The sequence below is a fragment of the Rhinoderma darwinii genome, chromosome 12 (assembly GCF_050947455.1).
Source record: "Rhinoderma darwinii isolate aRhiDar2 chromosome 12, aRhiDar2.hap1, whole genome shotgun sequence".
In the NCBI taxonomy this organism is placed as follows: domain Eukaryota; kingdom Metazoa; phylum Chordata; class Amphibia; order Anura; family Rhinodermatidae; genus Rhinoderma; species Rhinoderma darwinii.
Window position 1 is genome coordinate 12,642,000 of NC_134698.1, and position 24,927 is coordinate 12,666,926.

General features: G+C 45.3%; 1 protein-coding gene across 1 annotated transcript in view; it reads right to left on the reverse strand.

Moving 5' to 3' along the window:
* Positions 1-23,386, reverse strand: part of LOC142665119 (uncharacterized) — a 31,312-nt gene extending 7,926 nt beyond the window's left edge. The window contains exons 1-6 of the mRNA XM_075844667.1: positions 23,201-23,386; positions 20,061-20,165; positions 19,088-19,214; positions 17,256-17,348; positions 11,767-12,693; positions 7,749-7,809 (exon numbers count right to left, since the gene is read on the reverse strand). Coding sequence (XP_075700782.1) covers positions 7,749-7,809; positions 11,767-12,693; positions 17,256-17,348; positions 19,088-19,214; positions 20,061-20,153 — 1,301 coding nt within the window. The 5' untranslated portion in view covers positions 20,154-20,165; positions 23,201-23,386. The remainder of the gene's footprint in view (positions 1-7,748; positions 7,810-11,766; positions 12,694-17,255; positions 17,349-19,087; positions 19,215-20,060; positions 20,166-23,200) is intronic.
* Between the last annotated feature and the right edge of the window lie 1,541 nt (positions 23,387-24,927).

Below are 24,927 nucleotides of genomic sequence, written 5' to 3' on the forward strand. Positions count from 1 at the left end.
GCTCGTCCCCGTGCGCCCCATGTGAACGTAGAAGTACTGCGCTTGCTCGGCCACCGTTCTGTTTACTTTCAATGTAACATGCGCAGTACCGCTCTATTTACACGGGGCCACAGAGACGGACAGGTAAGCGCGTTCTCGGACTCAGTGGGGCTCCCTGCAGTCCCTAGGGGGACTAATAAAAAATAAAAAGCAAAAAAAGAATTAAAGAATACCTGGTGGTCGTGGGTGAAAAATCATTTTCATGTAACCTAGAATTCTATTCTAAGTCGGCTCTGTACCGCCTAGTATTCAATTTTTTGGTGTTCCAGTGCCGTATGCTAATGAGCAGAAAAGAGTCACGTCTTCATTCCTCAAGCTTTTCCGAATTTACCTCGTCTCCCCCCAGCACACACAAAATCTTGCGCATCGATGTCGTGTTCTGATGAGTGCGCACAACGGGTCACTACAGCAGCGCATCCGCAGTAACTAGATTTGAGGCCCGGACCAAGCAGGGAAGGCAGTCAAAAAGTTCATTGCCGTTATCCCCTCTCCTAAACTCCTCCTCCAAACGTAAATAACGGTCTGCAAACACTTTGCGCCTTTTATTGTAGTAATCCTGCAGTCTCATTCGCTCCTCTTCTTATGCCCACCCACCGTCGAAAACTGTCCCGCCCTGAATTTCGAAGTCTCGTCTGAGATAGCTCGCATGCGCCCGTCATGTATGGTCCGTCACCTTTCCCTGCTTCGTCCGGGCCTCAAATCTAGTTACTGCGGATGCGCCGCTATAGTGACATCGATGCACAAGATTTCCTGTGTGCTGGGAAGGGGGGGGGGGACGGACGAGCTGTCACTCAAAAGGAAGGAGGTGATGCAAGGCTTGAGGAATGAAGATATGATGTTTCATCCCATGTGACCGCCGCTGCAGCCAATCGCAGGCTGCAGCGTTCTCCTGGGATGAGACGTGATCCCAAGGGGCCGGCCTGCAGTTTTCTGCAGCGGACATTCCAGGCGAAAAACTACACCACAGTTCGGTGCGTTTTTTCGCCCGGAATTCCATCCAGCTGGGGGGGGGGGGGGGGGGTGTAAGCTGTCTTCTCAGATGCAGCAAGGGATCATGGGTACGGTGGGTTACAAGACAGGAAACAGCCAGAAGCAAAAGATGTAAACAAACAGAAAGAGCAGCAGTGACCATTGAGATCAAACAGAAACTGGTTAGGCCCTGTTCACACAGAGTTTTTTTGCAGGCAGGAAAATCTGCCTTAACCCTTTCAAGACCGAGCTCATTTTGACCTTCATAACCAGCCCCATTTTCTCAAATCGGACATGTGTCAATTTATGTGTTAATAACTCTGGAATGCTTTTGCCTATCCAAGCGATTCTGAGATTGTTTTATCGTGACATATTGTACTTTATGTTAGTGGAAAAATTTGATCAATAAATTCATTGCTTATTTGTGAAAAACACCAAAATTTAGAGAAAATTTGCAAAAATTATGATTTTTCTCATTTTAAATGTATCTGCTTGTAAAACAGATAGTAACTATTTTGTGTGGTATTACTATTTTATATATTCTATATGTCTACTTTAGATTGGCATCATTTGTTGAACATCCTTTTATTTTTCTAGGACGTTACAAGGCTTAGAACATTAGCAGCAATTTCTCACATTTTCAAGAAAATTTCAAAAGGCTATTTTTACAGGGGCCAGTTCAGTTCTGAAGTGGCTTTGAGGGCCTTATGTACTAGGTAGACCCTATAAATCAACCCATATTAAAAACTTCACCCCTCAAAGTATTCAAAACCGCATTCAGAAAGTTTCTTAACCCTTTAGGCGTTTCACAGGAATTAAAGCAAAGTACAGGTGAAATTTACAAATTTAATTTTTTTTGCTGAAATTCATTTGTAATACATTTTTTTCTGTAACAAAGAAGGTTTTACCCGAGAAATGCAACTCAATATTTATTGCCCAGATTCTGCAGTTTTTAGGAATATCCCACATGTGGCCCTAGTGCGCTAATTTACTGAAACACCGGCCTCAGAAGCAAAGGAGCACCTAGTGGATTTTGAGGCCTCCTTTTTTTAGAATATATTTTAGGCACCATGTCAGGTTTGAAGAGGTCTTGTGGTGCCAAAACAGTGGAAATCCCACAAAAGTGAGACGGTTTTGGAAACTACACACCTCAAGGAATTTATCTAGGGGTATAGTTAGCATCTTGACCCCACAGGTCTTTTGCTATATTTATTGGAGTATGTCTGTGAAAGTGAAAATCTACTTTTTTTCTGAAAAAATATAAAAAAAAATAATATTTGCAAGGAATAAAGATTAAAAAGCACCCCAGAACTTGTAAAGCTACTTCTCCCGATTACGCCAATACCCCATATGTGGTACTAAACTGCTGTTTGGACCCACAGCAGAGCTCAGAAGGGAAGGAGCGCCATTTGGATTTTGAAGCGCAGATTTTGCAGGATTGTTTTAAGTGCCATGTCGCGTTTGCAACGCCCTGGAGGGACCAAAACAGTGGAAACCCCCCAAAACTGACCCCATTTTGAAGACTACACCCCTCAAGGAATTTTTCTAGGGGTATAGTTAGCATTTTGACCCCACAGTTTTTTTGCTGAATTTAGTGGAATTAGGCCGTGAAAATGAAAATCTACTTTTTTCTGAAAAAACATAGAAATGTTTAATTTTTACAATGAATAAAGGAGAAAAATCACCCCAAAATTTGTAAAGCAATTTGTCCCGATGTCAGCAATACGCCATGTGTGGTAATAAACTGCTGTTTGGACCCACGGCAGGACTCAGCAGGGAAGGAACAATATTTGGCTTTTGGAGCTCAAATTTAGCTGGAATGGTTTTCGGGTGTCATGTCGCATATGCAAAGCCCCTGAGGTACCAAAACAGTGGAAACCTCCCAAAAGTCCCTTTAGGGGACTGGAACGAGCTATCATTAGGTCGCTGGTACAATACACTGCAATACTAATGTATTGCAGTATAATGTCATTTTACAGGCTCCTGTAACAGCGCGATCGCTGTTCCTGTCCATTAGTCCCGGGTGTCAGCTGTAATACACAGCTGACACCTGCAGAATATGGATTGGGCGCAGCGCGTGAGCCCGCTCCATATATAACCCCTCGCACCACAACATTGTATTAAGTCGTGGTGCGCGAAGGCGTTAATGCGCAGCGGATGGTGCAAAGTGAAAATTAAAATTTTCCACTGATATGCCATTTTAATGCACAATATGTTGTGCCCAGTTTGTGCACTGAAGACAAATACCTCATACAATGTTGAGCGGGTTCTCCCGGATATAAAATGTCATATATGTGGACGTAAGCTGGTGTTTGGGCACGCTGTGGGGCTCAGAAGGGAGGGAACGCCATTTGGCTTTTGGACCGCAGATTTTGCTTGGTAACTGTTCTGTTTTGGGTTTTGCTGGTATTTCAGTTATAATGTGGGGGCATATGTAATCTGTGCGGAGAACATCAGGGCATAATAAGAGGGTATAATAATGGGGTACATAAATAATAATCCGCAGATATGTGGCCAGAGTCGCACTGATAAATGGCGCCCGATCTCATCTGCTTTTGGAACACTCTGCACATTTTGCATCGCCATATTCTGAGAGCCAGAACGGTTTTATTTTCTTCACCACCGGAGCCGTGTGAGGGCTTATTTGTTGCGGGACAATCTGTACTTTTCATTGGTACCATTTTAGGGTACATGTGATTTTTTTTTATCACTTTTTATTAGATTTTTTTGGCAAGCAAAGTGACAAAAACATAAATTCTGACAATGTTTTTTGTATATTTTTTTTTACAGTGTTCACCATGCGGTATAAATTACATTTTACTTTATTCTGCGGGTCGGTATGATTACGGCGATACCAGATGTATATAGGTTTTTTATGTTTTGTGGCGATTGCGCAATAAAATCACTTTTCTATAAAATTATTTATTTTCTGTGTCCCCATATTCTGAGAGCCATAATTTTATATTTTTCCGTCAAATAAGCGGTGTAAGGGCTTGTTTTTTGCGGGACGGGTTGTAGTTTTTATTGGTACTATTTTGGGGTACATGCGACTTTTTATTCTATATTTTGGGAGGGTTGATGACCAAAAATTTGTGATTCTGACATTGTTTTTTAATTATTTTTTTTGCGGTGTTCACCGTGCGGGAAAAATAATATTATAGTTTTATAGTTGGGGTCGTTACGAACGCGGTGATACCAGATATGTGTACTTTTTTTAACATTTTCATTTTTTTCCTATAATAAAAGACTTATTATAGGAAAAAAAGCATTTTTTGTTTTTGTAACTTTTATAACTTGTTTTTACACTTTTATAAAACATTTTTATTACTTTATTTTTTACTTGAAGCCTGGCAGCACTGATGGCTGCTATAATACATTACACTACCTAGGTAGTGTAACGTATTATAAACTGTCAGTGTGACGCTGAGAGTCACACTGACAGGAAGCTTATGAGGACCTGCATCCGGCTGGTTCTCATAGGCTGCTGTGCATGGCAGACCCAGGGGCTGTTATATGGCCCCCGGTTCTGCCTTATAACCGACTGCAGCACCCGCAATCGGTCCCTGGGAAAGTTTGTTGTAGCAACAAACTTTCCAGTTCGTTGCTACAACACACTTTCCCTGCGATCACATGACCGGGACCTGAACTAATCAGGTCCCGATCATATCTCCGGGACCAGAGGCAGGTGATAACAGCGTGATCTGGGTGTCAGCGCTACTCTGAGACACCCGGATCGCGCTTTTAACACCCACCGTGAATTCACGTCGGCACTGCACAGAGCCCAGCAAATGCCGACGTGAATATACAGTGGGCGGTCGGGAAGCGGTTAAAGAGGCTCTGTCACCAGATTTTGCAATCACTATCTGCTATAGCAGCAGATCGGCGCTGCAATGTAGATTACAGTAACGTTATTTTTAAAAAACGAGCATTTTTGGCCAAGTTATGACCATTTTTGTATTTATGCAAATGAGGCTTGCAAAAGTCCAACTGGGCGTGTTTAAAAGTAAAAGTACAACTGGGCGTGTATTATGTGCGTACATCGGGGCGTGTATTGTGTGCGTACATCGGGGCGTTTTTACTACTTTTACTAGCTGGGCGTTCTGATGAGAAGTATCTTCCACTTCTCTTCAGAACACCCAGCTTCTGGCAGTGCAGACACAGCCGTGTACTCGAGAGATCACGCTGTGACGTCACTCACTTCCTGCCCCAGGTCCTGCATCGTGTCGGACGAGCGAGGACACATCGGCACCAGAGGCTACAGTTGATTCTGCAGCAGCATCGGCGTTTGCAGGTAAGTCGATGTAGCTACTTACCTGCAAACGCTGATGCTGCTGCAGAATCAACTGTAGCCTCTGGTGCCGATGTGGCCGACACGATGCAGGACCTGTGAGTGACGTCACAGATCTGCACTGTCAGAAGCTGGGCGTTCTGAAGAGAAGTGGATGATACTTCTCATCAGAACGCCCAGCTAGTAAAAGTAGTAAAAACGCCCCGATGTACGCACATAATACACGCCCAGTTGTACTTGTACTTTTGCAAGCCTCATTTGCATAAATGCAAAAATGGTCATAACTTGGCCAAAAATGCTCGTTTTTTAAAAATAAAAACGTTACTGTAATCTACATTGCAGCGCCGATCTGCTGCAATAGCAGATAGGGGCTGCAAAATCTGGTGACAGAGCCTCTTTAAAATTCCTTCAGGAATTTTAAAGGCAGATATTGACCTGCCTGCAATTTCTTTGCCTCGTTTTTCGGCCGTGGCCACGCACCGGGCGAAAAACGCTTTCTCCGCCTCCCCGTTGATGTCAATGGGAGGTCACAGACAAACGCCCGAAGAAAGGGCACGTCGCTTCTTTTTCCCGCAAGCTTTTTTTACCCGCGTAAACCGCAGCAAAAAACGTCCGAAATCGCCACCCATTGATTCCAATGGGAGGCAGAGGTTTTTTTTCCCCACGAACGGAAAAAGATGCTCGCGGAAAAGACCGCCTCCCATTGAGATCAATGGGAGGCGATTTCGGAAGTTTTTTTGCAGCGTTTTCCGTGGCAAAAAACTCTGTGTGAACAGGGCCTTAGAAGTTATGTAAGGGGTTTTAGGGAAGGCAAATCAAGGCTGGGGGACACTTTTTAGAAAATATTTTTTTTTATATACGGTGTAAAAAAAATAAAAAAAAAATTACTCTTTTAAAAAAAAATCCCTTTCCCTAGAAAAGTGTAAAAAAATAAACATTACTGGTATCGCCGCGTCCGTAAAAGTCTGAACTATTACAATATATCATTATGTAACCTGCACGGTGAACGCCAGAAAAAAAACAAAAAAAATGCCAGAATGTTTTTTGGTCACTTCATCTCCCACAATAAAAAAAAAAGTCATCAAAATACAGCGCCAAGGGGTTAAAGAGGATCTTCTCCTGACACGTCTGTCATAGTAAATATTGGATTCCCCATGAAACAACAATTCTAGAACATCTTTTCTTAGAACTCTACATTGTGTCATTCCTCTGTTATTCCTCCTAGAAATGTATGAATCAATTGAGAACTGGGTGTTACCAGTTGGGGGTGTGTCCCCACACAGACTGACACTGTCCAATGAGAGCTGATATAGTGAGAGCGCGCAGGGACACGCCTCATTGACAAGATGAATGATAACACCCAACTGTCAATTTATTCCTACATTTCCAGGAGGGATAACAGATGGACAGCACAACACATAAGAAAAAGATGCCCCAGCATTGTCAGGCTATATTCACTCGTAGCAGATTTTCCGTTCGGATTGGGGGGACGGGAAATCTGCCCCGGAAAGTAAGCCGGGGCAGATTTGGAGGATGGGAGCCATTACCCACCTCACAGATCCTCGTCGTTCCAGCACCGCCGCTCCGCTCCTCCCCACCACTGTGTACCGACGTAGCTGCAGAGATGATGTGCCCGTATACCCATGTGATCGCTGCAGCCAAGCACTGGCCTCCGCGATCCTGTGCCGTATACCCACTGAGACCAGTGATTGGCCGCAGCGATCACGTGGGTATACGGGCACATCATCGCCGCAGCTATGTCAGTACACAGTGGTGGGAAGGAACGGAAGCGGAGACGCTGGAACGATGGGTATCCATGACCTGGAAAACCCCTTTAGGGGGAGTTCACACTGAGTTTTTTGATGCGGAAACCGCGTCGGAAAACGCGCCAAAAAAGCCTCCCATTGATTTCAATGGGAGGCGGAGGCGTTTTTTTCCCACGAGAATCATTGTTTTCCTTGCTCTTCTTTATACGATCCGCATTTTGCGGATGACATTTCATCCGCAAAATACCGTCCACGGTCCGGGAATTTACGGACCGGAAAAATACTACGTTGGTGTGCGCGAGGCCTTATCTCAGAGGGAATACCAGTATTTAGAAAATCAGATGTCAGGAGAGGCGACAGAATCAAATCTGATCATCCAGAACAAGATTTAAAAAAAAAAGAAGAGCAAAAGAACCAACAAGGAGATTCCTCTGACTGCAAAAATAAATAATAATAATAATTAGAACTATTCTGACCATTCAATAATTCAGAAAGTATCTGATAATCCGGTAACATATAAATATATAGAGAGAATGTATTTATTGATCTATGATACAGATATCAGTGCTATAGAAATAATACAAATCAATAAACGGACAGCCGGAGCTGTAAACGCGTCAGTCGGCGCCGTCCGTATTGTCAGCACGGTGCTCGGTGCACGGTGGAGCCGCCATACTGTCACCTACCTCCCCTCACAAGCTGCTACATCCAGCCGCCACCGTCTACTGTGTACACCGGAAGTGACGTGTCACGTCATCACGCCACTCCCATACCTGTAGTCTCTGCGAGAGCAGAGCAGTGATTGGCTGTTGCCAGGACGACGCGTCGCCGCTGAGTAGTAAGGAGCACGCAGACGTCAGTCAATGTTCTGTAGTAGAAAGATGGAGGATTCCGCTGCACCGGGACAGGAGAGACGATGTGATGAAGGGAGCGAGTGACGGATCTAATGCCCAGAGAGGGAATATATGTGGGATTTCTAGCACTGTATGGGGGTATATTTATCAGCACATGTGGGCGTCTCTGGCACTGCATGGAAGTACATATGGCGCTGTGTGGGGGATACTTGGCACTGTATCGGCATATATGACACTGTATGGGGTGATCTGGCGTTATGTGGGCACTGCATGGGGTATGCATGGCACTGTATGGGGGTCTCTAGCATTGTGTGGGGTATACATGGCACTGTATGGGGGTCTCCAGCATTGTATGGGGTATACATGGCACTGTATGGGGGTCTCTAGCATTGTATGGGGTATGCATGGCACTGTATGGGGGTCTCTAGCATTGGATGGGGATTTCTAGCACTATGGTGGGGCATCTTTATCACTATATGTAGGCATCCCTGGCACTGTTTGGGGGCATCTCTAGGAGCCATGTGCTGCAATGTCCAGCACTATATAGGGTGTATCAAGCTCAGTATCTGGTACTGTATAGGGGGTCTCCGGCACTATATGAAGCCATTTATTTCACAGTGGGGGCACCTCTCTTGCATTCTGGGGGCACCTATGGCAGGCAAAGAGCACATGTTGTACAACAAGCACATGACATGCATTGCGTCTGCTCCGGCCACCGGGGTCCTGAATATTTCAGGATATACAGGCGTAGAGGGCACTGGGCATTGTGTCACCCGAGTTATTTTTCTTAAGCTGAAGTTCTGGAGACTCTGAGATCTTAGGCTTTGTTCACATCTGCGTTGGGACACTTCATGGGTTCCGTCGGACCTTTCCATCAGGGGAACCCAAACTGAAACACATGAAAACCATGAATAGCGCGACTACGGTATTAATTCAGTCAAAACCTTTCCACAACGGTGACAAACGGAAACCATTTGCACCGGATCCGTCACCATTGAAATCAATGGTGATTCAAACGGAAGCCTCTGGTTTGTTTCAGTTTGTATTCCGTTCATGGGTTCCCCTGACGGAAAGCCCCGACGGCACCCATGAACGGAGTCCCGACGCAGATGTGAACGAAGACGGAATTTTGAGGCAGATTTTCCTCTTATTGCACGCCAATTTTCGTGGTGTTTTTCGCCCGCGGCCATAAAATGCAGCGAAATACGCTGTCTCTGCCTCCCATTGATGTCAATGGGAGGTTAGAGGCGTAAACGCCCGAAGATAGGGCATGTCCCTTCTTTTTCCCGCGAGCCAGTTTATCCGCTCGCGGGAGAAAAACACCTCCGTCTCCCATTGAAATCCATGGGATGCATTTTCGGCCGTTTTTTGGCACGTTTTGAGTAAAAAAAAAACTCTGTGTGAACTCCCCCTTACAGGTACGTGTGAAATATTGTTATTCAATGAAAAGCCGCAGGAAATGTGACAACTTTTTTTTGTCATCTTGAAAACTCATACTGGTGATGCGATACCTGAACATGACTTAGTAAGGCCTCGTGCACACGGCCGGCCGCAGACACCCGCGGGCTGCATTTTCGTGCCGTGCTCCCCTAGAAGGTATGGGAGCACGGCCCGCAAAAAACAAAAAGTAGGACTTGCTCCATATTTCCCGGCACGGACACCCTTCTGTAGCGATACGGAAAGGTGTCCGCGGCTAATAGAACCGGGCAGGTCCGTAATTGCATTTTTTTTTTTTACGGTCCTGTGCCTGGGGGAGTGAATACCCAGATGGTAGATTTAGAGGATCAGGTAGCTACTACCTGGAAGGATAAAAGCAGCCTGGTCTAAGGCCCCATACACATGGAAAACCAATCATCAGTCTTCAGGCAGGGATGAGCTGCAATGACAGCCACAGACCATGGACAAGAGTGGCGCTGTTTACAGAAATAAAAGCAGACCCTTTGTTCTAATCCCAGATAACCCCTCCAAACTATCCTGTTTGCCTCAGGCCTCTTTTCGTTCATATGAATGTTGGTGTGATTTCCATGTGTCATCTATTTTTTCTGGTCCGTTTTTCTCCTCTGCAAGCGTTTCCTGTTTTGTTTTTTTTTTAATTAGCAACTGATTCGTGACAAATAGCCCGCACACCGATGTCGTCCATGTCCTGCCATTTTTTTTCATGCACCCAATGGGTGAGTCTGGCCCGCAAAAATGGACCAGAATAGGGCATGCAGTAGATTTCCCGCAACTAACACGTTTGGTTAAAAAGAATGGATGTGTGAATAGCCCCATTGACTTTTTGGGTCTACGTGCTGTCCAATGTTAGAACGTAAGGCACGCGAAAGAGAAACATGTTCGTGTGACTAAGGCCTAATGCACAGAACCGGCCGGGTCCCGTCCGTGATCCGTGGAAAGATAGGACATGTCCTATCTTTCCACGGATCGGAGAGTCCGTTTTTATGGACGAGATTCACCCGCTAAAGTCAATAGCTCCGTAAAAACGATTGAATGCCTTGAAAAACGGCCCCAGTGGCACTCGTTGGTGTGCAACTCCACTTAGTGGGTGCCAGGATGCCACCTCCGCCAAATAAGAAACCTTGTTTTTGGTAATTAACACTTCTAGGTTGTTATTGCTCACAAGAGTTACAATCTGTGAAATACAATAGCAGTAAAATTCAATATGTATGGGATATTGCAAATCAAAAAAGTGCCCCTAGTCCTCACAACACTTACCTTCCCACTGGCCTACGTCTTCAGATGCAATAAGGAAGAGTGCGCGGTCCCGGCTGTTCTTTCGCAGGGACCGCGAATGCGCGTTACTGGCCGTATAACCGAACAGCCCATACATGGCACGGCCCTAGTGACGTGTCGTATACCAAGAAGAAACTTTGAACAGTTTGACCAAGTAATAGGTATACGGCTGGTAAACACAGCGGGCAAAGAGTGTGACGTCACCAGTCATGTGCCCCATGGCAGCATCGGGAAACGGGGCTAGTTTAGATACAGTAAATGCATTGCAAATGTAATCACATTCCCAGGTTAAAAGCACTGACATGAAAGTTTTGACTCAGAAAACCCCTTTAATACTTCTTTTCAACAGGAAAAACAAGGCGCTAACTGGTACCACTTGACTCGATTATGTAGAGTCCAATTATGGGATGCCAACTGTGCCCTGATAGGGTATGTTAAATGGGTTGTCCAGACTGGGGGCTGTTTTATATACTGATTACCTATCCACAGGTTAGTATATGATAGATGGGAGTCCGACACCCGGACCCCGCACCGATCAGCTGTTCCGGCTGCCTCCAGGAACCGTAAGCTATGTAGGGTCGTTGCCGGAAGTAGAATGCTCCGTACACTGTATAGCGGCCATGTTGGGTTACTGCAGCTCTATTCCTATTTAAGTGAATAGGAGCAGAGCTGCAGTAGCCCAGCATGGCCGACACACAATGGTCAGAGGCATCTGTTTCCAGCACCGACCCTGCATAGTTTCCGGAAAAGCATCATCGGTGCAGAGTCCGGGCGTCGGACCCCCACCGATCATATACTGCTGACCTATCCTGTGAATAGGTCATCAGTATAAAAAAAAACATCCCGAAACCTGGACAACCCTTTTAAGAGGAATTGTTCATACCAGGCATCCTCTATAGGGGTTTTCACTTTTCTGCTTTTTCAGTTTTCAAACAACGAATGGAGCGAAAGATGCAAAGACGAGTAAGTGGACGTGACTTCGGGTCTTAAGACATTTATTATTTTTTTGCGGAGACTGAAAAGTAAAAATGTCAAAAAAAACAAATGGGAAAAGAATAAAACATTATAGACCTTCCTAAAGACTTCCGACACTAGAGGTACTTGGGCGTTACCGGTCATCATTCACCTGCATGATGCCTTTCCTGATGTCTTTGGAGCAGTGGCCTCTGGGAAAACTTCTTCTTGCATTTATCACAGCTATATGGCTTCTCCCCGGTGTGTTTCCGTTTATGTAACACAAGGTGGGTGCTGTGCTTAAAGGCCATGCCACATTCTTTGCATGGATAGGGTCTTTCTCCAGTATGGGTCCTTTGGTGGGTGATCAGGTGTGAACTAGTTGAAAAGCCCTTTCCACATTCAATACAACCATAAGGTTTTACACCCGTATGTGTTCTTTTGTGCGTAATGAGTGAAGAACATTGCGTGAAACTTTTCTTACAGTGGTCGCAGACGTAAGGTTTCTCCCCAGTATGAGTTCTCAGGTGAACAATTAGATAATTACTAATGCTGAAAGTTTTGTCACACTCCGAACATTTATACGGCTTGTGCCCGGAATGAATTCTCTGATGTTTCACCAAAGAGGAACCGTCACTGAAAGATTTGCCACAATCAGGACAGGAAAACGGTCTCTCCACAGCATGGATTCTTTCATGTCTCCTCAGATGACACCTTTGTGTGAAAGACTTATCACATTTCATACAGATATAGCAGGACACGCCTGTATGTAATTTTTGGTGTTTGACCAGGGTCGATTTCTGCTTATACTTTTTGTTACATTCACTACAACAGTACAGCTCACGCGTTTTGTCATAGTTCAACTTCACCGGTAAACTTTTCTTCCTCTTCAGCTGTCTAATTTCATCTTCGAAAAACATGGAGTATTTGAATGCAACTCTGTCTCGAAAGTTGTACCGACGCTTGGTGGCCATGGTGTCCTCTTTCAATGGAGCGTGTAGATCTTCTTCCAAGACCTCTATCAAATGTATACCTTCTACTGCCAATCCGTCAGGTGTAAACAACGATGTATGCAGCTCATCGGTGGAGGTATCTACAAAAGGTATACACTGTGAGAACCAGGTCAACTGAAAAGTAAACCGGGCAAAATATAGACACTTCAAGAAATTGGGGAATCAACAAGTTCGAACTAAACCGTCGAAGAAATACCATGCAAATCTATGGACGCCGTCAATCATCTAAAGCAGAGTCGGGATAGAAAACAGTAAAACCAATAAAGTGTGGATTTAAGCTGGAACACTTTGCCCCAATCTGTTCTGTTCCGATATTTCGACTATTAGGAACCTGGTCGAGAGTGGACCATGTCCTACAAGATATTTAAGGGAATGAAGAATTGTTCCGACACATGCAACTCCCAGCTGGTATCATAGGGAGAAGCAGCTGGCGGCACACATGTAAGGCTGGGTTCACACGACCATGTTACGGCCGTAAAGGATGGAACGTATTTCGGCCGCAAGTCCCGGACCGAACACACTGCAGGGAGTCGGGCTCCTAGCATCATAGTTATGTATGATGCTAGGAGTCCCTGCCTCTGCGTGGAACTACTGTCCCGTACTGAAAACATGATTACAGTACGGGACAGTTGTCCGGCAGCGAGGCAGGGACTCCAAGCGTCGTACATAACTATGATGCTAGGAGCCCGGCTTCCTACAGTGTGTTCGGTCCGGGACTTGCGGCCGAAATACGTTCCGTCTTTTACGGACCGAACATTCTCGTGTGAATCCAGCCTAATATTACATGCCAGTTATTCAAATAGATGGCCAATCGAATAATATATGGATATGCCAGAGCCTTTAGTGCAAGGACCACACTTGCATTGCGGCTGCCGCTCTGCATCATAAAGGGAGATCCTCAGTGGAGGACCCCCCTCTATCATGTTCATAAGTCCTAATAGGGCATATGGAAAGGATTTGTCTTGATGAGACAACCCGTCATGTGTATAGACAGCTTTGTGTAGAGGCAAAGCATTCCAGATCATAGGTGCAGCTCAAGAGACGCCCAGTCTTAAAGAGTAACTAAAGTCTTAAACTTTAGACATGTCATAGTGACATGTCAGAAGTTTTAATCAGTGGGGGTCCGAGCAATGAGACCCCTCACCCATCGCTAAAACGAAGCTGCAGAAGTGCTCGGGTGAGCATTGTCGTTTCGTTTATGATCGCCTTTCCCTGAAAAACCGAGCAAGCAGTGTACGGACTCATAGACTTTCTAATGAGTCCGTACACCGCTCGCTTGGCTTTCCGAGAAAAGACGTTTAGAAACTACGCAGCGCAGCACTCACCAGAGTGCTTCTGCAGCTTGGTTTGAGTGATCGGTGGGGTTCCCATTGCTCGGACCCCCCACCGATCCAAACTTCTGATATGTCACTATGATATGTTAAAAGTTTTAAAAAATGTTTGTTACCCTTTAAGAGGTTGTGATGAGGGAGGACAGTAGCTGTAGGTCATTGGCTGAATGGGGTGAACGAGTAGGTTTGTAGACATTGATGGGAGAAGAGATGTAGACAGGTGCAGCATTGTGGACAGCTTTATAGATGAAAATGACATTAGGCAGCTGAGATATCGAGGCAACAAAAGGAACTCAAGATCTCTTAATGTTGTTAGGAAGCAAAGTCACAGGCACTGAGCACAGTAACTGGTGTCTGCCATCAATGTCAGATCTGTGAGGGTCCGACTCCCAGTACCCTATCGATTAGCTGACTGAAGAGGCTGCAAAGCGCCGGCAAGCGCATCGTCCCCTTCATTCACTTGATTGGACTGAGTTGCAGTGAGGTGCAATACCAGGCATAGCCACTACCAAGTGTACAGTGCTGTGCCTGGTAAACAATGAAGAGCATAGAGCGCCACAGTCCCTTCAGTCAGCCGATTGTGGGGGTGCTGGGAATTGAAAATCCACTGATCTGATATTGATGGCCTCTCATCAATACTATAGTCCCAAAAAAACCTCTTTAAAGGGGTTATCCAGGATTTTAAAATTGATGGCTTAGCCTTCGTGTCTATGACCTTAGACCTCTATCCTTAGGATAGGCCATCAATATAAGATTACTGGGGGTCCGACTCTCGGCACCCTGGCCAATCGGCTGTTTCAAGGGGCTGCAATACTTACAAGAGCGCTGCAGCCTCTTCATTGTTTAGATCGGTTTCGGTCTGGTCAAGCAGCTGATTGGCGAGGGGGAAATGAGTCAGACCCCACTAATCTAATATTGATGGCCTATCTTAAGGACCTAAGGATAAGCCATCAATTTTAAAATCCAGGATAACCCCTTTAGGGGCAGTAACATTCTTTGTGACTAAATGGGCAGTGCTGCATATAATCTAAACCACCCACTTACCCATGTACACAAGAGAGGGACCAGGAGGGACAAAACTCGAATAGGCAAGAATTCAACAATGCATAACTTAGGCTTCGTTCACATCTGCGTCAGGACTCCATTCATGGGTTCCCTCAGAGCTTTCCGTCAGGGGAACCCTTGAACGGAATCCAAACGGAAACCATAGGTTTGCATCACCATCGATTTCAATGGTGATGGATCCGGTGCAAATGGTATCCGTTTGTCACCGTTGTTTAACCCTTTCCCGGCTTTTGTCGTATGGATAAGTCATGGAAAGCCAGTGGTTCCCGCATTTTGTCGCATCCATACGACAAATGGATGGCACCGGCTTAGAAGTGGAGTCGGTGCCATCATCGCCGGATGTCAGTGGTGTATTACAGCTGATATGCGGCTGTAATGGCGGGGACAGAAATTAGCTTCGATCCCCGCCATTAACCCCTTAAATGCCGCAAAAAGCGATCGCTGCATTTAAGGAGTTTACAGCTCATCGGAAACCCCAGCAATGAAATTGCCGGGGTTCCGGTGGCTGCAATGGCAACTGGAGGCCTAATACTGGCCTCCCGGTCTGCCTAGCACGGATGTCGTTCAGGCCCCACACGGAGGCGGGACCTGAAAGGCTTCTGTAGCCGATGGCAAGATGGCGCTGGCTTAGTAGCTGAGCTGGCGTCATCAGCTGTGGATGTCAGCTGTATTTTACTCTAATAAATTCTATGAAACGCCTGTGGGGTCAAAATGCTCACTACACCACTAGATGAATTCCTAAATGGAGTCACTTTTGGGCGTTTTCACTGTTTTGGTCCCTCAGGGGCTCTGCAAATGCGACATGGCCTCCACAAACCATGCCTGCTAAATTTGAGCTCCAAAAGTCAAATGGCGCTCTTTCCCTTCTAAGCCCTGCCGTGTGTCCAAACAGCCTTTTATGACCACATGTGAAGTACTATTTTACTCGGGAGAAATTGCTTTACAAATGTTGTGGTGTTTTTTCCCCTTTGGTCTTTGGGAAATTACCTACATTTTATTTGAAAAAATGTAGTTATTCATTTTCACGGCCTACTTCCAACAATTTCTGCAAAAAAACTGTGCGGTCAAAATGCTCACTATACCCCTAGATAATTTCCTTGAGGGGTGTAGTTTCCAAAATAGGGTCACTTGTGTGTGTGTGTGGGGGGGGGGTTCCACTGTTTTTGCACCGCAAGAGCCTTTCAAACCTGACATGCTGCCTAAAATATTTTCTAATAAAAAGGAGGCCCCAAAATCCACTGGGTGCTCCTTTGCTTCTGAGGCCGATGCTTCAGTCCATTACCGCCCGAGGGCCACATGTGGGATATTTCCTAAAACTGCAGAATCTGGGCAATAAATATTGAGTTGTATTTCTCTGGTAAAAACTTCTATGTTACAGAGAAAATGGATTTTCAGACAAAAAAAATATATTTACATTTGTAAATTCCCCCTCTACATTGCTTTAATTCCTGTGAAACGTCTAAAGGGCTAAGAAACTTTCTAAATACTGGTTTGAATACTTTGAGAGGTGAAGTTTTTAAAATGGGGTGACTTATCGAGGGTTTTTAATATATAAGGCCCTAAAAGTCACTTCACAACTGAACTCGTCCCTGTAAAAATAGCCTTTGAAATTTTCTTGAAAATGTGAGAAATTGCTGCTAAAGTTCTAAGCCTTGTGAGGTCATAGAAAAATAAAAGGATGTTCAAAAAACGATGCCAATCTAAAGTAGACATACGGGGGATGTAAATTATCAAGAATTTTGTGTGGTATAACTGCCTGTCTTATAAGCAGATACATTTAAAATTTAGAAAAATTCGAATTTTTGCAACTTTTCACAAAATGCTGGCGTTTTTTTTTCTATAATTTAATACTGAATGTATCGGGCAAATTTTGCCAGTAACATAAAGTCCAATGTGTCACAAGAAAACAATCTCAGAATCGCATAGATAGGTAAAAGCATTTTGACGTTATTACCACATAAAGTGAAACATGTCAGATTTGAAAAATGAAGCTGTCAGGAAGGTCAAAAGTGGCCAAAGAGGGGAAGGGGTTAAAGGTTCCGAGACAACGGAGACAAACGGAAACCATTTGCACTGGATCCGTCACCATTGAAATCAATGAAGATGCAAACCTACAGTTTCCGTTGTTTTCAGTCAGGGTTCCCCTCACGGAAAGCTCTGACGGAACCCTGACGCAGATGTGAACGAAGCCTTAGAAACGGTTATGTGGTCTAGCGACCAAAAACAACAAAAAACTAGAAACTCACTCGTTGTTCTGAGGTGTCGTCCCTTGTCTCTTAGCGTTGGGTCTTCTCCTTGCTCAAGGCTTGATATTAACTTGGGTTTTTTATTACAGCGCCCTGGAAAATGGAAGTGTTTGTGTAGTAAAACCAGTACAGTATCTGCACTCCTTTATCTTCTACTCTACAAATGACATATGGGACAAGTTTCCATAACCTGTAAATAACATGGACAGAGAGACCAGGCTGTATATTACCATCTAGGTCTGCTGTGCTGGGAAATCACTGCACGAGGCCACCAGAAGTGGAAAACCACATGGTCATAGACACTGATGGGTGCAGCAAATGTATACACAGACATGGAGGGTTAGGGTATGTTCACACAGGCTATTTTCAGGCTGTAAACGTCCTGAAAAACGGCTGAAAAAAATCGGAAGCAGAACGCCTACAGACATCTGCCCATTGATTTCAATGGGAAATACGGCGCGTAAAAAGACGCCCCATAACAAGAAGTGCATATGACTTCTTGAGCCGTTTTTGGAGCTGTTTTTCATTGACTCAATAGAAAAAAAAAAAAAGAGCTCCAAAAACGGCCGTAAAAAACGTTGCGAAAAACGCTGTTTTCCCTTGAAAACAGCTCCGTATTTTCAGCCGTAGTTTGTTAAGCGTGTGAGCATTCCCTAACATTTCTAGCAGTGCTCTCGAACAAAGGACAGTGGCATCACAAAACCTGGAGTTACAGAGAAGAGTTGGCACATTTTTACCGCAGGTGTATACATCCGACACTCGCCGTGCAGTCGCCTTTACAGACATTTGTGATAGAACGGGTCGTTGTAAAGACATCACTGAATTCCAGCGCGGTCCTGTAATAGGACGTCACCGATGTAACAAGTCAGTTTGGGAAATTTCTTCCCTCCTAGATATTCCACCATCATCTGTGAGTGATATTATTGTAAAGTGGAAGCATTTAGGAGCCACAGCAACTCAGCCACGAAGTGGAGACCACGTAAAGTTACAGAGCGGGGTCAGAGTGCTGAGGAGCATAATGCATAAAAGTCACCAATGCTCTTCTGATTCAGTAACTGCAGCGTACAAAACCTCCTCTGTCATTAACATCAGCACAAACACTGTGCACCCGGAGTTTCACAGCACGGGGGCCGAGCAGCTGCATGCCAGCCTTACATCACCAAGCACAATGCCAAGCATCGGATGGAGTGGTGTAAAGCCGCCGCCGCTGGACTCTGGAGCAGTGGAAACGTGTTCTGTGGAGTGATGAGTCACGCTTCTCTATCTGGAGTCTGATGGACGAGTCTGGGTTTGGTGAATGCCAGGAGAACGTTACCTGCCTGACTGCATTGTGCCAGCTGTAAAGTTTGGAGGAGGAGGGTAATGCTATGGGGTTGTTCTTCAGGGGTCGGTCTAGGCCACTTAGTTCCAGTTAAGGGAAATCTTAAGGCTATGTTCACACTCAGTGTCTAAAAACGTCTGAAAATACGGCGCGGTTTTAAGGCGAAAATAGCTCCTGATTTTCAGACATTTTTGTAGCAACTCACGTATTTTATGGCCATTTTTGGAGCTGTTTTTCAATGGAGTCAATGAAAAACGCCTCCAAAAACGTCCCAAGGAGTGTCCTGCACTTCTTTTTCGCGGGCGTCTTTTTACGCGCCGTAAAATTAAGCCTCGTGGGAACAGAACACTGTAATTCCCATTGCAAGCAATGGGCAGATGTTTGTAGGCGTAATGGAGATGTTTTTTCAGGCGTAATTCGCCTGACTCCATATTAATGTGTATGGTGAATTGTGGAGGTGTCCCTATACTTTTGGCCATATAGCGTATGTGAATGAATACATTGGACGTACCCGGGGTGCAGAAGGTTTGGTAATTATCCATCATGACTTGTCGGTAGAGCTCCTTCTGTTCTTCTTCTAAACATCCCCATTCTTCCGTTGAAAAATATACGGCAATGTCTTCAAACTCTGCCAGAGTCTTAAATATACAATAAAACTTTATTTAAAAAAAACAAAACATACATAAACGGTTTGGTTAAAGGGGTTGTCTATGATTAGAAAAACATGGCGGCTTTCTTCCAAAAAAACAGTGCCACACCTGTCCACAGGTTGTGTATGGTATTGCAGTCGGCCCCATTCACTTCAATAAAGCTGAACTGCAATACTGGACACAACCCATGGACAGATATGGCGCTGTTTCTAGAAGAAAAAATTCATGTTTTTATAGTTCTAGACAATCCCTTTAAAATGGGTTGTCCAGGCTTAGGGAATGCTTTTATACTAATGGCCTATCCACAGTACAGGTCATCAGTATATGATTGGTGGGCCACCGATCAGCTGTTCCGGCTACCCCCCCCCCTCCCGTCACCAGAATCTATGCATTGGTGGTACCAGAAGAGTTGACTCCAGTCACAGTACAGTGGCCTTGCTGCAGTAACTCAGTATGGCCACTATACCGTGACTGGAGTCATCTGCTTCCGGCACCGACCCCTGCATAGCTTCCCGCGCCCAGAGGCAGCCGGAACAGCTGATTGGTGCTAAGCCTAACCCCACCAATAGAACCCAAAAAAATTTAATCATTCCATGTGCCACGCTTGTCAACAGGCTGTGTTTGGTATTGCAACTCAGCCCTGTTTATGTCAAACAGGAAAGTTTTCAAAGCTTGCAGGATCCTTTTGAGACCTCAAGGTCTCAATATCCTATGAAGGGATCCTAAAAGCCCAAAATGCTTTATAACGGGACCACGGAGATCCAGAGGTGTCAATCGGTAAGAGAATTACTGGAACTTTTTGTTTTCCAATGAATGAAATAAAATGCACATAACCTGTAGAGGGGTCTTCTTTGACTTGGTAGGAGCCTTCCTTAGTGGAGGGGTCTTCTTTAATCTCCTCATTCTTCTGTTCTTTTTATTGGACATCCTGAAGCGGGTCTATATAATACATTGGTATAAATTATAAAAACATTAAAAAAAAACGGAAAACCGTAGCGGATAAGGGTCTATTCACACTGGGATTACGGGCGCAGCCGGCCACCCGCATTTTCGGCCCGTGCTCCTATACAAAGTATGGGAGCACGGTCCCAAAAAAGCAAAAGATAGGACATGTCCTACGGTATCTTTTGCGGCGGCTTTCTATGGTAAATATAAGGGAAGAGGTTTTCTAAAAACAAGAAAACCCACTGAGCCTCCTCCATATCGCAAAATAATTCACTTTGCAATATACCTACTTTGGAAATTGTACCCCAGTCCCCTGCCCAAGTGGCCTCCAGCTTGGGCAGACCCGGCTGTCCATCTATTACATGATTGGCCAGCATGTAATACTACATTTATCCTGCAGAGGCCGCTCCAGGAGAAATGTATGGCTGGCAACTTTCCCTGGTAATAACGCCTGATCGCCGGGGTTCCGGGAACAGCAGATCGCCATTGTTAACTGTAGGGAAGTGGTTGTCATGACGAGACGGGAACTCTGTAACTAGAGGTGTGGTGAGAATATAAGAATTTTTTTTTTTTACGTTTTGAGTCCCCCACCTATGCTGAGAACTGGGTCCCCCCGGCTCGTCTGATGATATGGCCGCTGCATCCAGGCAGAGAATGAATGAATGAAGAGGTGGCCGCACATGTACACAGCTCTCTCCAAGGGCCTGTTCGCACCACCTTTTTTACCCTACGTTTAGCGTGTACGTCGGGAACGCTCCAGGCGTACGTTAAACATGTCCATACAGCTCTATTAGCCCGATGGAGGCCAAAAGAAGTCGGTAGACCTTTTTTTTTTCCGGAGTATGGAATAACATAGTATAGTACGCTACTCCATCCGGGGGGGATCCCGCAAAAAACCACATACCGCACGGTACATTTTTTAACATGGTAGCCTATGTGTGACCATACATGACAGGTATACGTTAAACGTATACCTTGGGAGCTTCCCCAGGGCCGAAATCCCTGTGAAAATAATCAGATCGCACAGGAATTCCGGCCCTGGGGAAGCCCCTGATGTCACTGTCCATATATGGAAAGTGATGTCAAGGGCTTTCAACTCCAGTAACAGGAATCCCTGGCCAGAGTGTTGCTGGCATCTTAAAGCTCCCAAAGTCACTATTCATATATGGACAGTAACATCAGGGGGTCCTTACAGTAGCGGAATCGCCAGCCAGAGCAATGGGGGTCCTCCCTGGGCACAGCGCTTCAAGTAGTGCTGTGCACCGGGAGTATGGGCTACGTATTCCAATGGGATACGTCTCTACCTTCCAGAGCACGCTGCGTGGAAAAAAGCGCCACTGACCACAAAATCGCCTAAAAAACGCCACAAACCAGCGCATTTTATACTTTACTATAGACTTTAAAGTGTCTCATTTCTGATCCGACATGGCGTATGAAGAGGCTCTAGTGCACGCCGTGCGGTACAATTGCCGATACAGACGTGCGATGCACACAGAGAATGGCGCAGGGTCGTATGATGATTAATAGGATCGCTGCACCATACTCTCCGTGTGTCATACGGTTGCCACGGAAACTATACCGCACGGCGTGCACTAGCGTCTCTCGATGCCGATAGGAACACTTTAATGTAACATCTGGGCGCACTCAAAAAAAAACGCCGCTAAAAACGTTTGTTTTTTTTCAGGCGGAAAAATCGGCCTCAAAATTCCTTCAGGAATCTGCGTGCACTCTCTTTGCCGCGTTTTTCAGCCGCGGCCATTGAGCGCCGCGAGCAAAAAATGCAACGATAACCGCTTTCTCTGCCTCCCATTGATGTCAATGGGAGGTCAGAGGCGGAAACACCAAAAGAAAAGGGCATGACGCCCCCAATGGGAGGCGTTTTCGGCCTTTTCTTGGCGCGGTTTCCGCATCAAAAAAAGCGCCAAAGAACTCTGTGTGAACAGGGCCTAAGGATGTGTTCACACAGAGTTTTTTGCAGGCAGAAAAATCTGCCTCAAACTTCCTGAAGGCGTTGAGCGCGACGGGCAAAAAACGCCGCAAAATACGCTCTTTCTACCTCCCATTGATTTCAACGAGGTCAGAGACGGAAACGCAGGAAGAGCATGTCGCTTTTTCCCGCGAGCGTTTTTTCTGAAAATTCAACCAACGGGAGGCGATTTTGGACGTTTTTTTTGTATGGTCTCCGAAGCAAAAACAGCGGCAAATAGTTTTTTTACATTGATTTTCACTGGGAAACCGCGTCAGAATCAGTGGCAAAAAATGTCCAAAACCGCCTCCCGTTGATTTTATTTTTCTTCCGCGGCGGTTTTTAGCCTCGCCCTTTTTACTTCTGACCTCCCATTGAAATCGATGGGAGGCAGATAAAGCGTTTGCGCTGCGTTTTTTGCCCGCGGTCGACAAACTCAGCGAAAAACACGGTGAAAATTGCGGCAAGAATTTGCAGGCGGGTCAAAATCAGGCTCAAAATAAGGTTACCGCTGTACACAGCACTTTCAGGAACGACGCCATGTTTTTTGGGGCGTTTTTTTCCGAATAAATCACATGAAATACAATGTGAAAAAGTCACATAAAAAAAAAACGCATGGACCAAAACACGCCATTTAAAAAAAAAAAAAAAAGACAGAATTTCCGTTTACCAAAACAATCTTTTTTTTTTTTTTAAACGGCGGCTATTTTCTTCAGCAGACTTAGCTGCGTTTCCGCAACGAATCCACCGCAAAATCTGCGTTGTTCATACAACCTCAATTTTGCGCCGGTTTTTTTCCCGCTACACATGCATGGGGTTTTACAGTATTGTACTGTAAAACGACGCGGATAGTCGGTGCGGAATCCGTACGAAAAAACGTACGGCAATTGCAAAATGTCTGAACTCACCCTCGAAAATAAATAAATAATAAAAAGAAAAAATATCACAGCAATAATAACACTCACGGGGTAAAAGCCGCATTGGAATGCCCCGGTTGCAAGGGTTAAATCGGATGCGGCAATTTAGTCGCGTAATTAGCAGCAGCGAAAGGGTTACTCCTCACCGTACAAGACACGGAATAGAGCCGGCAGCACTGCAGGTGTTAACTACAAGGGACTTCCGTCGTGACTGTCCCCGTCTCCGGTGTTTGCAGCGGAAGGTCCGGACGCCATTCTCTCACCGACCTCACTACGAGACACCCAGCGCCACTGTCACCGTGTAAACAGGAAGTGACGTCACGCGGCCGCGCGCAGCGCCCAGTCCTCCAGCCAATGTGAAACGAGAGACGTGATTGGCCGTTACCAGGACAACAAGACGCTGCAGTTGCGGTCCCATTGTCATGAATGGACAAATTCAATGTAATCAATGGAGGACTAGTAATAAAAATAAGAAGTGCTGTGGCCGATAACAACCAATGACCACAAATTTTCACACATAAATGTTTTTTTTTTATCAGCAGTAAGATAGGAGGCTCCTATTTAGGTGTCTGCGAAAATTGCGCAAAAGTACGCACATGGCGGGATACATTTGGCGCAACTTATTAGGATTTTTACTAACGACGTCTCGTGGGTGATGTAAATTTACAACAACAGTATGCGCCAAAAAATGGTGCATGTTTTTAATAAATTTTGCGCATTTTGTGACTTAGCCACGCCCCTTTTATGACGCTTTTTAAAACTTTGGTGTGTAAAATAAATAATACATTTGGCAAGCGCCATGTACACCATCTTGTTGGCGTGACGTATTAATTTGGCTTCGGAAGTGACCTGGAGGGAAAAAATACATACGGCACTCATACTATACTTTTGAGAATAGCTTTTATTTGGGAAATGAATTTGCACATACACTCACCCCCAAATACTCATCCCTCATAGCAACAAACAGAGTCATCCCATTCACAGTTGCAGAGTGTGCCTATAAATAATGTCAGAGTGCCCCCATAAGTAGTAAGAACCAGAGAGTGAGTGTCTATATAAAAAGTAACAGCCAAAGAGTGCCCCATATAGAGAATCATCTATAGAGTGCCCCCATAAACAGAAACAGCCAGAGAGTGCCCCCATATAGAGAATCATCTAGAGAGTGCCCCCATAAACAGAAACAGCCAGAGAGTGCCCAATAAATAGTAACGATTAGAGAGCACTTCCATAAACAGAAACAGCTAGAGAGTGCTCCTATAAATAGTAACAACCAGAGAGTGCCCCCATAAACAATTACAGCTGGAGAGTGCCACCATAAACAGAAACAGCCAGAGAATGCCCTCATAAACAGTTACAGCTAGAGAGTACCATAGTTGCCAACAGTCCCGAATTCGCCGGGACTGTCCCGAAATTACAGAGACAGTCCCGGCAAATTACTGTCCCTGGACGTGTCCCCGCAACTGCCTTTTCAATTGTATCTGCGTCCTCAGGAGGCAGATACATTTGGATATTATGGCAGAGCAGGAAACTATCCGCTCCCTGCTCTGCCATTCAGCTCTCTACAGGGGGTGGTTGTCACTATCTACAGTGGTGTGTGTGTTGGCACTATCTATAGGGGGTTGTGACACTCTATAGAGGAGGTGTGGCACCATCTATAGGGGGTGACACTATAGGGGATGTGGCACTATATATAGGGGTGTGTGACACTATCTATAGAGGAGGTTTGGCACTATCTATATGGGGTGACACTATAGGGGATGTGGTACTATCTATAGGGGTGTGTGACACTATCTATAGAGGAGGTGTGGCACCATCTATAGGGGGTGTCACTATAGGGGGTGTGGCACTATCTATAGTGGGTGTGACACTATCT